Source organism: Somniosus microcephalus, chromosome 11, assembly GCF_052327205.1.
Source record: "Somniosus microcephalus isolate GS21.2 chromosome 11, FLI_Smic_1.0, whole genome shotgun sequence".
Taxonomy (NCBI): Eukaryota; Metazoa; Chordata; class Chondrichthyes; order Squaliformes; family Somniosidae; genus Somniosus; species Somniosus microcephalus.
The window spans coordinates 20,237,526-20,251,736 of NC_140997.1; the positions used below are offsets into that span (position 1 = coordinate 20,237,526).

The window sequence follows — 14,211 nt, forward strand, 5'->3', positions numbered from 1 at the left end:
AGCGCATGTTGGAAGCAACATTACCTCACCAAAATAAACTAAATGTATGTGTGGGGCGGGGGGGGAGGGGATCTTGCATCAAAGTAATTCCATTTTTTCCCCCTTTACAAATCTCCTGGCAGTGCCAAAGGTTTAACTGCCATAATCAGGCTTTTTCATGAATATGACTGAGGGAGAAATTGAACCTTGCCAAAGAGATTTATTCAGAAAGCCGTGCTGCCATTTTTTTTGACAGCCTTTCTACAAATCTGCCAGCTCCCAGAAAATGAAAAGAAACATTTACTGATGGCCCCTGAAAGCTGCCGACTAGTTCAAACCAAGCCATAGGAGTACAGCTGTAATGTATGCCATCCTGTTGCCATTGACAACACTGCTGATAACCCCTGGCTGCATTTTTGTTGCTGCCACTTGTCTGTTGAAAGATCCTGTTTTGCAGTCAAATCTATCTTTATAGCTGTCAAGAATAGTCCCAGTTACATTCCCTAAATCAATCTTGGATGAGAGGCCAGGTTAGCGGTGGTGTAATAAACAAAATTGGAATCATTCACTGAACTGAAAAGGTCTCTGCTTATAACAATACTACTGACCAGATCTCGCCTATTTGTATCAAAGATTTATTTAAGGATTGTAAGAAATGCTCATCTTAAACAGATTCTGCAATGAAATAATATGTTTGGCAGAAGACTTTCATTGTTAAACTCCATTTGCTCGGCACTCATGGATTTAGCCTGCCAGTGCCTGGTGAATGGAGGATCTTTAAGTTGTGGGGTAATGGCAACTGTGGAGCAAAGTGTAACTAGAGAGATACTAATAGATAACAACAAAACTTCAGACACCAATTTCAAAGCTTAATGTAAGGCAAGAAGAGTCTGAGGCTACTGTAATAAAAACACAGAACCAGTGCAGACAGAAAATATAAAAGAGGACATAAAATGAACTGCTACAATTCTCCCCCTCTAATTCATGGTGTTTTCTTCTCTATTTTGCTGCTAGCAAAATGATGGCAGCCCATCTCGAAATCCTGCCTAATCTCTGTTGGGAGTAGGAAAACAATTCAAGTAGACTGCTACAATTTCAATCCCATTGAATCGTCTGTGGTATTGTCAAGTGGGTCAGTCATGAGTTAGCTTTGACAGGGACAAGAGAGGTTGCTTGGAAGCTGCCATGTGTTGTTGTCATAAGTTAGCTTGCAGATTGCACTGCTACTTTGTTTTTAGAAAGGTTTTACCTTGGTTTGGACATTAGACTGAAAAGTTAAACCCACTTAAATGTGGCTGGTTTGACCAGTGACTAATTGTGACTTATAAAGTGTCTGTGATGCTTGTGGTGCCAGCCTCCTTCAATATATAAAAAATATTCCACAGAGTGGAGTGGCCATATATAGAGTCACAGAGTGATACAGCACAGAAGGAGGCTATTTGGTAGAGCTATGTAATTAATCCCACTCCCCTACTTTTCCCCATAGCCCTGCAAATTGAGTGGCCCTGTGTGTTTCCAATTATGCTGTGATTTGGCTTTGGGGCAGTTTTGTACACTAGATTCAAACTTTGTACTGTTTATCCAGGATGGTGATGATTACAAGCCAACCCGCAGCATTATTTCAAGCTATATTGACCACGTTGGGTCAGTTTGGTTGGCTATTGTAAACTTGAGCAAGTCTGGAACTGGGCAAGTCCCATTCCTACTTCCCGTTAAGTTCTCCCTGATTTTTCTTTTGCTTCAGAAGTAGCTGTTGCATGGTATCTAGTTACAGCGCTAATTGCAGACAAATTTGCTCCTGGTATTGCTGGTATTTGCCATTGGGTTTCCATCAGTATTATTCTCTCCCTTTAGGACAAAATTGATGTTAAAAGTGTGATAGTAATTTTGAAATCAATCTCTCACCCTAGAATTCCTATGAGAGTAAACTTTGCCCTTTTTTGACAAAATTAAAAGATTTTGTATTTATTATAGGAATAATGCTACCTAGGCAGCAGATGAGCAGGTTGGAGGAACATCATGGACTTCTGAATCCCCTTTGTTGCTTTCTATCCTTTCAGAAAGGATGTTATTATGAGTTTATCCTCCTTCAGTTAGATCTAGGAATCAGCTTGGCTGAGGATGATTGTCTGAACTCCCTTCCATTCATAAAGTTTAGCATAGACTTCTAATAGATGTTCCATGTTGGGGTAAGAAGTGTCTTTCCAAAAAGTCCACTGATTTTGGAGACTTTGGCCTAGAAATTGGGTTGGGGCGCCAAAGTGGCGCAAAAGTCGCCTGAGCGCAGGATTTAGCGCAGCGATCGGAGTGATACCGATCGCCAGAAATTCAGTTTCAGTGCCCCTCGAGGGAGACGGGGCGAGGCTCGAGGCGCTCCACGTCCCTCTTAGGGCGCTGAAACTGATTATCGCAGCGCAACGTGCCGCAGCGCCACATGCTGCGGCACGGCACGCTGCGGTACTGCAGGCCTTCCTCCCACTGTTAAGGGGGAGGTGCCAGCAACAGCGCGATCCCTGATCGCGAGTGCCGGCAAATGAGCCCGGCACCAAGGAGAAGTGCCGGGCTCTTGGGAAACAGCCGGCAATGCCGCGGGGGGGGGGGGGTTAGGAGACCGGGGATGGAGGTGCTGGCAGGCGGCTGCCGAAAAAGTGGCCGCCCCGCACCTCCACCTTAACTTGCGCCGCTGCCGGCACAGTAAGGCCCCGTGAACCGGGCGCAGGTAGCGAGCGGCGCAACTGCGGCGTTCACTACCAAATATCGCGAACGGGGCACAAATGGGGCGCTGCGCACACCGATGATGTCATCGGTGGCGGCGCAGCGCAAATGCCGAACGCCACCATTAGCGTCCCTACTGAATATTGCCGGAGACGCAGCCAGTGGCGCTACAGCCACTGACTGCCTCTTTAGGCGCTAACAGGTGGCGCTACTCACCCAATTTCTCCCCCTTTATGTTGAACCTGCTTTAATGCTGCTTATCTGCTGTAACTTCCTGGCCAGGATAGAAGTCAAACCATTAATGGGCTCTTTCACCAAAAGAATAAGAACATAAGTAGGAGCAGGAGTAGGCCAATTCAGCCCACTGAGCCTGCTCCACCATTCAATAAGATCATGGCTGAACTTCTACATCAACTCCACTTTCCTGCTCTTTCTCCATATCCCTTGATTCCCTTAGTGTGCAAAATCTATCAATCTCAGTCTTGAAAAATACTCATCGACTGAGCATCCACAGCCCTCTGGGGTAGAGAATTCCAAAGATTCACAACCCTTTGAGTGAAGAAATTTCTCCTCATCTCAGTCCTAAATGGTCGACCACTTATCCTGAGACTATGACCCCTAGTTCTAGACACACTAGCCAGGGGAAACAGCCTCTCAGCATCTACCCTGTCAAGCCCTCTAAGAATCCCGCTGATAGGTTTGTACATGAAGGGTTGGTTTGCAAACTTTGCCTCCATTGAGTTGAGCATAGATTTACAGAATGGCCAAATCTTTCACTATCTCCAGCAACAACCTGACTACCACCAACTTGGATCAGAACCAGGGTGCACCTTTGCCACCTGAATAATCTTGAAATGGTCATTGCAAAATTGACTGAAAATGTCCATTTTACTCACAAATTTTATAAATTTTTAATCAAAAGCCCTACTAATTCATAAGACCAATACTGATGTGCCCCGTGCTAGGCGAATGTATGTCTGCAGTAGCTTCCTCTAACCAACTTCAAATGCCAGTGAATCATTTAATTCACTTTGAAGTTGTGAAGCAGTTACACGTGAATCCCCATCCCTCTGAAGGATATAGATCTGAAGTTAAATATCGATATGAAAGGCCGTTCAACCTATCCAAGCGTAATCATTCAATAAAAACACCCGGTGTCCCCATCATAACATAAAACTATTTTTTAAATAATTCCAAAGTTTCTGCCTCCATTATCCTACCTGGAAGCCCATTTCACATATTGATCATTCTTCGTGTGAAAAACTTCCTGGCATCACCTGAGATGATCTCCGGACAAAAGCATCTATCCATCAAATTACTTATTTATTTGATATTTTCCTACACCAACATCAGTTGTTACCACTGCTTTTGCTGACAGATGGATATCATAAACTGAGCAAAAATTGGACTCTCTCCTCATCCTACAAGTATTTAAATTTCTAACAAGCGATCTTTCTGCTCTGCAGCCAACATTGTCTTTCCTAGTTGCCAGGGCAAATACTAACAAGCATCTACACATTGTACCTGATAAAGCCAGCTCATGAGATTAAACAGACTTCAGAGCAATTCTCATTGCTCGCACCAAGATGATACATCCCTTCCCTGTGGTGCAAGTTTGCCTCCTTCATCTACTTTTACTTCCCTCCACTATTCAAATGTGGTTAAAATGCCTGAGAGTTTTTTGCCAGTCTAAACAGGTATAAAATTGTGAGCTTCACCTGAAATTAGCATGAACTAGACTGTGTTGACAGCCTTCAATCAGCATATGCCTCTTAACTGATTCCAGCATTCCCACTCCCCGTGACTCCTGCCAAGAGCGGCTGGTATGCTTTCCAGTGTCTAATCTTCTTAAAGTCTACACAGAAACTCGCTACAGGAAACTTCGCGATATCCGGCACCGACGGGACCGAGCTGCTGCCGATCTATCAAAACTTCCGGATAGACCAGCGCTAATGTTGAAGGATACGGAGGTTTTCATCTCCGTGTCTGACAACAAACACTGTTGCTTAGCAACAGCTTGTAAACACTCGGCCCGTACCTTGGAAGCGCCTCTGAAGCTGTTGCTAAGCTACAGAGACGCTTTCCAGAGCCTGATTGTTAAAAAAATGCTAGGAGAAGAAAAAAAACCTAACCAAAACGGCTCCTGATTTCTGTCGTTAGATCGCGGTTTCTGGACATACAACCTCCGGATAAACCAAAGTTTCCTGTATAACAATATCAAGTGAAAGAAAGACCTGCATTCAAATGGCAACTTGTCATGCCTCTCTGAAATGTCCCAAAGTGCTTCACATACTATTCATTGCTTTGAATAGTATGTGAAGCACTTTGGGACATTTCAGAGAGGGGCACGGTGGCATAGTGGTTAGCACTGTTGCCTCACAGCGCCAGGGACCCGGGTTCGAATCCGGCCTCGGGCGACTGTCAGTGTGGAGTTTGCACATTCTCCCCGTGTTTGCGTGGGTTTCCTCCAGGTGCTCCGGTTTCCTCCCACAGTCCAAAGATGTGCAGGTTAGGTTGATTTGGCTATGATAAAATTGACCCTTAGTGTTAGGGGATTAAATACGTGGGGTTACAGGGATAGGGTGGAATATGTGTTGGTGTAGGGGTTACGGGGATCGGGTGGGATATGTGTCGGTGCAGGCTCGATGGGCCGAAATGGCCTCTCTCTGCACTGTAGATTCTGTGAATCTGTGAATCTGTGAAATGCAGTGACCTTCGTTGTGTGGGTAAAATGAAATGTACCTAAGTCAACCTTTAATATTTACCTCTTAATGTCTCTTCACTTCTCTTTTGTTCTTTCATCCCCATTTCCCAGCCCCCAAACTGGCCTTTTAATCTGTTTCATTTCCTGTGTTTTCTCTCAGTCCTGACGAAGGGTTTCGACCTAAAACGTTGACTCTATTTCGCTCGCCACGGATGTTGCCTGGCCTGCTGAGTTTTTCCAGCATTTTCTGTTGTTATTTAATATTTACCTTCCAACCAAGTATTTTTTTAAAAATAGCCATTATAGAAATTGATTGTTACATATTTCGGTTCTGTGCTAGATGTTCTCTCAAGAACAGTGTCACGAGCCATGCCCGGAAGCAGATCCTCCAAATCTGCCAAGTAACTTGACTGCCTGATATCTTTAAGCAATAGCATGACACAGATGTCATAACAGTAAGACCTCTCGTTGTGTTTACTGGATACAATGATCTCACACATGTACGCACATGTATTTCTCCTACTTTTCGGAAGACGAACTGATGAGCACTCTAGCAAGACAAGGACAACTGCTAACCATCAAATTGATTTATTTTACATGTAACATATGAATGAAAAGAATACCATTTTCACAGCAAGATTTATATATGTCCTATTGCTCCTCCCAACATCAAAAACAATAAATTATACAAATCTTGTCCTTGATATGGGCCAACTTCACTTTTCAAGACAGTATCACAGAGCTGATTAACACTAACTCAAAAAGCGATACCCTTCCGCCTATCTCTCTGTTCCAGACCTAAAACTTGCTGTACGTTGTCCGTTTTTCCAGTGAGGGAGAAAGCCAGAAGCGTAGCCTCTGCCCCTCCCCCAGCTCTCTGTGTCATGCATTAGCTCACTGAGCTGCAAATCAAAACTACCACCTTAAATGACAAACCTCCTCACCTTGGTGTAAGAGCCATGACCCGTTTAGCTAGGCCTCGTGCTGTGCTCAATGAATGAAGCTAATCCAACATATAGGTGTGAACCACTCTGGAATGTGCTAATAACCCTAACCCATTCTCTCAGATTACTGTAATATGGTATGCAAGGAACCTAATTCTGAGATGGCTAGTATTTCAGCTAGTTTGCCCTAAACAACATCCCAGATAGCTTGTGTGTTTCTGGGAGTTAATCCCTTATGAACCAAATTTAGCTTCATAGCAACATCATAATTGGCCGTATTTTGCGACCCCTACGCGCAAGTTTCAGGTTTAGGCATGCGAAGCTCATGCGCTAAAACCCAGAGCTTGCGATCTGTCAAGAATCTGCCCACGGGAAGCCTCTGATCGCAAATTTTGGGCCAATATAAATTAGCCCTAAAATCCCTTCCAGGCCAATAGGCAAAAATATCAAAACATGACAATGATAAACACACTTAATCAATTTTTCCCATAAAGAGTTCAGAAAATGAGTTACTCAGAAACATAGAAGATAGGAGCAGGAGTAGGCCATTCGGCCCCTCGAGCCTGCTCCGCCATTCAATGAGATCATGGCTGATCGTCCAAATTCAGTACCCTGTTCCTGCCTTCTCTCCATATCCCTTGATCCCTTTAGTCTTAAGAAATATATCCAACTCCTTCTTGAATATATTTAATGAATTGGCCTCCACTGCCTTCTGTGGTAGAGAATTCCACAGGTTCACCACTCTCTGGGTGAAGAAATTCCTCCTCATCTCTGTCCGAAATGGTTTACCTTTTATCCTTAGACTGTGACCCCTGGTTCTGAACTCCCCGACCATCGGGAACATCCATCCAGCATCTAGTCTGTCCAGTCCTGTTAGAATTTTATAAGTTTCGATGAGATCCCCTCTCAATCTTCTAAACTCCAGCGAGTATAAGCCCAATCGACCCAATCTCTCCTCATACATCATTCCTGCCATCCCGGGTATCAGCCTGGTGAAGCTTCGCTGCACTCCTTCCATGGCAAGTACATCCTTCCTCAGATAAGGCGACCAAAACTGCACACAATACTCCAGATGTGGTCTCACCAAGGCCCTGTACAACTGCAGCAAGACATCCTTGTTCCTGTACTCAAACCCTCTCGCTACGAAGGCCAACATACCATTTGCCTTCTTAACCGCCTGCTGCACCTGCATGCTTACTTTCAGCGACTGGTGCACTTCCCCTTCTCCCAATCTATTGCCATTCAGATAATAATCTGCCGCCTTGTTTTTGACACCAAAGTGGATAACCTCGCATTTATCCACGTTATATTTCATCTGCCATGCTTCTGCCCAATCACCCAACCTGTCCAGATCATACTGGAGTTTATCGGTATCCTCCTCACAACACACACGCCCACCCAGCTTTGTGTCATCTGTAAACTTGGAGATATTACATCTAGTTCCCTCATCCAGATCATTAATATATATTGTGAATAGCTGGGGTCCAAGGACCGATTCCTGCAGTACCCCACTAGTCACTGCCTGCCACTCGGAAAAAGAGCCGTTTATTCCAACTCTTTGCTTTCTGTCTGCTAACCAGTTCTCTATCCAAGTCAATACCTTGCCCCCAGTCCCATGTGCCTTAATTTTACACGCTAATCTCTTATGCGGGACCTTATCGAAAGCCTTTTGAAAATCCAAATACACCACATCCACTGGTTCTCCCTTATCTATTTTACCAGTTACATCCTCAAAAAATTCCAGTAGATTAGTCAAGCACGATTTACCTTTTGTAAATCCATGTTGACTTTGTCCGACCCTGTCACTGTTTTCCAAGTGCTCTGCTATTACATCCTTTATAATGGACTCTAGCATTTTCCCCACTACCGATGCCAGGCTTACCAGTCTGTAATTCCCTGTTTTCTCTCTACCACCCTTTTTGAACAGTGGGGTAACATTAGCTACCCGCCAATCCATGGGTATTGTTCCAGATATCGAATTTTGGAAGATGACCCGCATTGCATCTACTATTTCTAGGGCCACTTCCTTAAGTACCCTAGGATGTAGATTATCAGGCCCTGGGGATTTGTCGGCCTTCAATCCCATCAATTTCCCTAACACCATTTCCCTACAAATACTGATTTCTATCAGTTCCTCCCTGTCATTAGACCCTATGTTCCCCGACATCTTTGGGAGGTTATTTGTGTCCTCCTTTGTGAAGACAGAACCAAAGTATGTATTTAATTGGTCAGCCATTTCTTTGTTCCCCATTATAAATTCCCCTGATTCTGACTGCAAGGGACCTACACTTGACTTCACCAATCTTTTTCTCTTCACATATCTCTAAAAGCTTTTACCGTCAGTTTTTATGTTCCTTGCAAACTTACTCTCATATTCTATTTTCCCCCTATTAATTAATCCCTTTGTCCTCTGTTGAATCCTAAACTGCTCCCAATCCTCAGGTTTACTGCTTTTTCTGGCCAATTTATATGTCCTCTCCTTGGATCTTATGCTAGCCCTAATTTCCCTTGTTAGCCACGGTTGAGTCACCTTTTTTGTTTTATTTTTATGCCAAATTGGGATGAACAAATTCTGTAGTTCATCCATGCGATCATACCATCGTACTCCCCTTTATTTAAATTCAGGACCCTAGTCTCTGAGTCAACTATTTCACACTCCATCTTAATGAAGAATTCTATCATATTATGATCGCTCCGACCCAAGGGGCCTCGCACAACAAGATTGCTGATTAATCCTTTCTCATTACATAATACCCAGTCTAAGATGGCCTGATCTCCAGTTGGTTCCTCGACATATTGGTCCAGGAAACCATCCCGTATACACTCCAGGAATTCCTCCTCCACAGTATTGTTACTAATTTGGTTAGCCCAATCTACATGTAGATTAAAGTCACCCATGATAACTGCTGTGCCCTTATTGCACGCTTCTCTAATTTCCCATTTAATGCCATCCCCGACCTCCGCATTACTGTTTGGAGGTCTATATACCACTCCCACTAACGTTTTCTGCCCCTTGGTATTTTTCAGTTCTACCCATACAGATTCTACATCATCAGAGCTAATATCCTTCCTTTCAATTGTGTTAATCCCCTCTTTAACCAGCAATGCTACCCCACCTCCTTTTCCTTTTTGCCTATCTTTCCTGGATATTGAATACCCTGGGATATTGAGTTCTCAACCTTGGCCACCCTGGAGCCATGTTTCCGTAATCCCAATCATATCATATTCGTTTACCTCTATTTGCGCAGCTAATTCATCCACCTTATTACGAATGCTCCTTGCATTAAGACACAAAGCCTTCAGGCTTGTTTTTTTAACTCTCTTAGAATTATTATTTACTGTGGCCATGTATGATTTTAAACCCTTGATTTCTCTGCCTGCCACTTTTGTTTTTCTCCTTCCTGTCTTTTGCTTTTATCCTTGTTTCCCTTTCCTCTGTCTCTCCGCTCAGGTTCCCAACTTTTATTGTAGTTTTTTTTTAAAGGTAATATGTATTCTTAAAAATTCCAAAATAGCCAACCAGACGAAAGATGTTTAATATGTTAAATGCAGGTTGTTTTCCCCAGAGTCAAAACAATAAACAATTTGATCACTTGTAATTGAAAAATACCTCCCACCCATTGTGTTGGAAATCCATTCACTCTCTGTATGTCTGTCTATGAAAACAGATAGAAGATAGAAGCTGGGATAGGACCCGGGGCAGGCAGGCAGCAAAAGGGGGACCGTTTGAGACAAAACATTGCAAGAGAAGTCAAATTTGTTAAAGGGAAAGCTGTGAGGAGCTTTGCTGTGGAGGAAGGTTAAAAGGCCTCCAGTTTAATTCAAGTAAGATAATCCAATAATGTGGGGTAGTGTGTTTTTTTTATTTTGTATCATTACACAAAAGATAAATTATACCAATTGGTACGGTAGCATAGTGGTTATGTTACTGGACTAGTAATCCAGAGGCCTGGACTAATAATCCGGAGATGTGAGTTCAAGTTGGAGTATTTAAATTCAGTTAATTAAATAAATCTGGAATAAAAAGCTAGTATCAGACCATGAAACTACCGGATTATTGTAAAAACCCAACTAGTTCACTAATGTCCTTTAGGGAAGGATACCTGCCATCCTTACCCGGTCTGGCCTATATGTGACTCCAGACCCACAACATTGTGGTTGACTCTTAACTCTCTGAAATGGCCCAGCAAGCCACTGTGTCGTATCAAAAAAACCTGCTATGATGCAGTGCAGCGGCTCAAGAAGGGCAATTCGGGATAAATGCTCTATATGTGCTCCTTATTGTGAAATAAAGCAGCTTAATGGTTCATGTCAAGCCTCATCTCATCTAGCGTTAACTCAGACAGCCTTTGAAAGATTGAAGGAGGGCATGTGCGAAAGGCACGATAACCACATTGTATGTCAAGAGGATGCATTATTACATTCCCTGGGTTACTCCTATGAGTAGGTATCTACTTGTAGGAGCAACTGACACTATTGAACCTGACTTTGTAACGGGAATCTAACTGTTTACAGCACACTACAAAAATGTAGGGGTCGATTTTCGTGGAGCTGTCAGGCGGGGTTTCAGGCGTGTGGGGGGGGGTGGGGAAATCCCGAATTCGGGTGTCCCGACACCATCCCGCCCAAAACCCCGCTCCACGCAACTTTCAGAGGCGGCGGGTACCCGCCCCGCACTGGGACCTGCCGAAACCAGGCGGGAAGGGATTAGTGCCAATTAACTGCCTGTTAACAGGTAGTTAACAGGCAGTTTTTAGCCTAATCCCTATTTTGAGGGGTTTCGTGTGGGATTCCCGACGGCTCCAAACCACGCCAGGTTAGAGCAGGCGGGCCATCGGGTTGAAGGAGTTGGAGGGGTCGCGATGTCAGTGTTCAGGTGAGTGATGGGTGCATGAGTGCAAAGGTAAGTGTGTTTGGTGTGTCTAAAGTGTGTAAAGAACTTTTACTTACCTGTACTTACCTTAACAGCCTTTCTTCCTGTAGCCGTCGGGAGCCCATCACTCAGCCGGAACTTAAAGCTGAACGGCTGCGATCTGTGAAAAGTGACAGCCTTCAGCTTTGAGTGTCGGTGAGAGTTCTAACAGAGTCTGTGCAGTAGGACTCATGTTAGAACTCGGACTGTCAGTGTTTCACAGCTTTAAACAGCTGTGAAACACTGATATTTCCTCTGTCAAGAACTCATGACAGATGAAATTGCAGTCTGTGACGTCACCTGTTGCCGGGTGGCCCTTAATTGGCCTGCTGAGCCCGCTGGGCGGACTCAACAAGGTCAATCAAGGGAAAATCGCGCAATTGGCCGGACGTCGAAGTAGGCGGGTCTAAAACCCGAAAGTTGTAGTCCCGCCTTCTTCCCGACAGCTTCGGGAAAATCGACCCCGTAGTCTTTAATTCCGTGCTGTATATCCTATGTAATCCTATGCAATTCATTTTTGTTCCCCTTCCCCTCTTTGGATTCTTCCTCTGCCACACACCATCCCTGGCCAAGAGAACAGACTAGAGACTTATTCCAGGCTTCCACCAAAGTCAGACCACAGTCCTGTGCTGGGAGGTGGGCAGGCATGGTTCAGAGTAACTCACCCTATGAATTCTTATTCCTCCCTATGACCTCTGCTCTGTACCTCCCTGGATGGACTAGCCGAGATCAGGGGCTTATTGTGTGGGTAAGTCCCGGATCTGGGCCTGCTTCCTACTACTCCTTGGGGCAACATGTTGGTATACCTACCATCTGCACCCCTTGCAACAGCACATTCCTTAGTGTATTCCAAATGAAAACGTGAAAAATGTAGAGTGACTGCACAATTCAAAATCATCATTGAAATGTAAGCCTGCAAAATTTGTCAATAATTCAAATCATATATACTGTAAGGAAAATGCACTGTGTCTCTCTACTGCACGTTTTGTACTCCCATAAGTAATGGCGTTGAATGTTGTGAGGATTGTGACCTACTCTCATTGCTGGTTTGGATAGTCACATCCTATGTTCAGTAGAGATGAGTCCAAAACACAGATTTGCCTTTGTAAATGGCACCAATGGTCAATAAAATAAATTAAAAGCTGTGCTTTAAAATAAGGTAAGGTTCAACCAATGAATATATTATGACTTACTCTTTAACGTTTTCAGTTCCAGGTCCCCCCATTAGGTTGGTATTCCCCGAGGTCCAGTTAACATCACTGAGAGTAGTCTGGCAGACTCCCGAAAACCCCAATGGCATCATTCTAGGTAAGGTGGAGAATGTATAAACTAGATGAAAGCCTCTATAGTAAATGCTATTGAATAGCCTAATGGATACTGACATTTTTATATTTGTGTTTCTCCCCAACTTTTTATTTCTCCTATTTATTTCCTCTTTGAAGCCTTTGTCCTCATGCGTGTTCTTTCAACTAAAAGGAAACGTGGGACAGACAGGCGAGAGACTTTACCATGACAACTATTGACATTCTGCACTCAGCCAAAAGAAGGTGCACTTACCACACGTTCAGATAGATATTTCCAGAATTTGTCTTCGTCCAGTGATCAGATTCAGCATTTTGCAAGGTCTCCATTTTGAGGCCTGCGCGAGAACTGGCCAAAGATAAATATGTAACAAAGTTTTACACAGACTCCCACTGAAAATAAACGCTACGGCGGAGCAACAAGATACGCTGCATAAATAATTGCTAGATAAATAAATAGAAACAAGACAAACATGCTGTCTTTTGGTGACACTAAGTGGTGATAAAATGTATTACACTGTTAAGTGTTTTCATTGCACTTAGATACTTTAAGGTACAGTTTACAAAAGTAATAATGCACCACAGTGTTAAGTACCATGCCTAATGAATAGAGCAGACCTTGTGTTTCTTGAGTGCAGGTGTAATTAGAGGCTCAAAGAATATGAAAATACACTATAGAACATTGGTGAAGGAACCTCAAATCAGTTCAGGTTCCAAAGTTCATGATGACATCTTTAACAGTTTTATGTTAGAGCCGGGTTTATAGTACATGAACTCCAGAATCATACTGTTGTAAGACCAGCAGTTGCATCTGATTTTCTGTGGTAGTATGGTTCTGTAATCTATACTAAAACTAAGATTGTATTCCAAACAGACTTTACACCAGATTTGCATGCAAACCAGGTTCAACTGGAATAAAACGTATAAGTAGGTAGAAATGTATACTGTCTTTAATCTAGAAGTCTTGGGTAATCTTTTTGTTCATCTTTTCCATTTTCCCTCCTTACTACTACTTGCTTTCACACATTCTTCAAACACGACGGCAGAACAGAAGAAGGTTTTTTTTTACTATGATAGTTCAAACTGTCAGTGTTCCCTCTGCTTGCAGTGAACTGCTAAAGGTTTAAAAGTCTTTTTCATTTGTCTCAACTTTAATCTTGTGTGGGTGGGTTAAAAATGACACTTTAATAAAGAACAGATTGTAGACGTTAAGTGCCATGAAATTGCCTGGACATTTGCTGTTATTCGAACAGCAAAAGATTTTCTGATGCCGCAACAATACAAAGGGGATTTTGTACATTGCTGATAGTTAAAAAAACAGTCTGTTCAGTTGTTTAAATCTGTCATAAAGACGTATCACCCTCATTCAACACAAGCCCCCAGGAGAGAACAAAAACTAACAACCACGGTGTAAAAATCACACTTCTAAACACAAGCTACAAAAGTAAGTCATTGGGGAGTAGGAGCCGTCCCACTTGGACTGGTATTGTTGATGACTGCCAGAAACATTCACCTGAAATCTGTGTACAGCATGTTTTACAACTGCAGAATGGCTCTGAGATATCATATTGTGTGTGTAGTAAGCCACTCGTAGGCTTTTGCAGTACTTTTTTTTCTTGATTTAATTCTACACGAAGAATACATGAGTTGACTGCA

The 14,211-nt window shown here is 43.3% G+C and overlaps 1 protein-coding gene across 2 annotated transcripts in view; it reads left to right on the top strand.

Moving 5' to 3' along the window:
• The window catches only part of sdk1a (sidekick cell adhesion molecule 1a), an 897,759-nt gene that overhangs the window by 770,349 nt on the left and 113,199 nt on the right, over positions 1-14,211 (top strand). For both annotated transcript variants that reach the window (XM_086000285.1, XM_086000286.1), the window contains one exon: positions 12,464-12,562. In XM_086000285.1, coding sequence (XP_085856411.1) covers positions 12,464-12,562 — 99 coding nt within the window. The remainder of the gene's footprint in view (positions 1-12,463; positions 12,563-14,211) is intronic.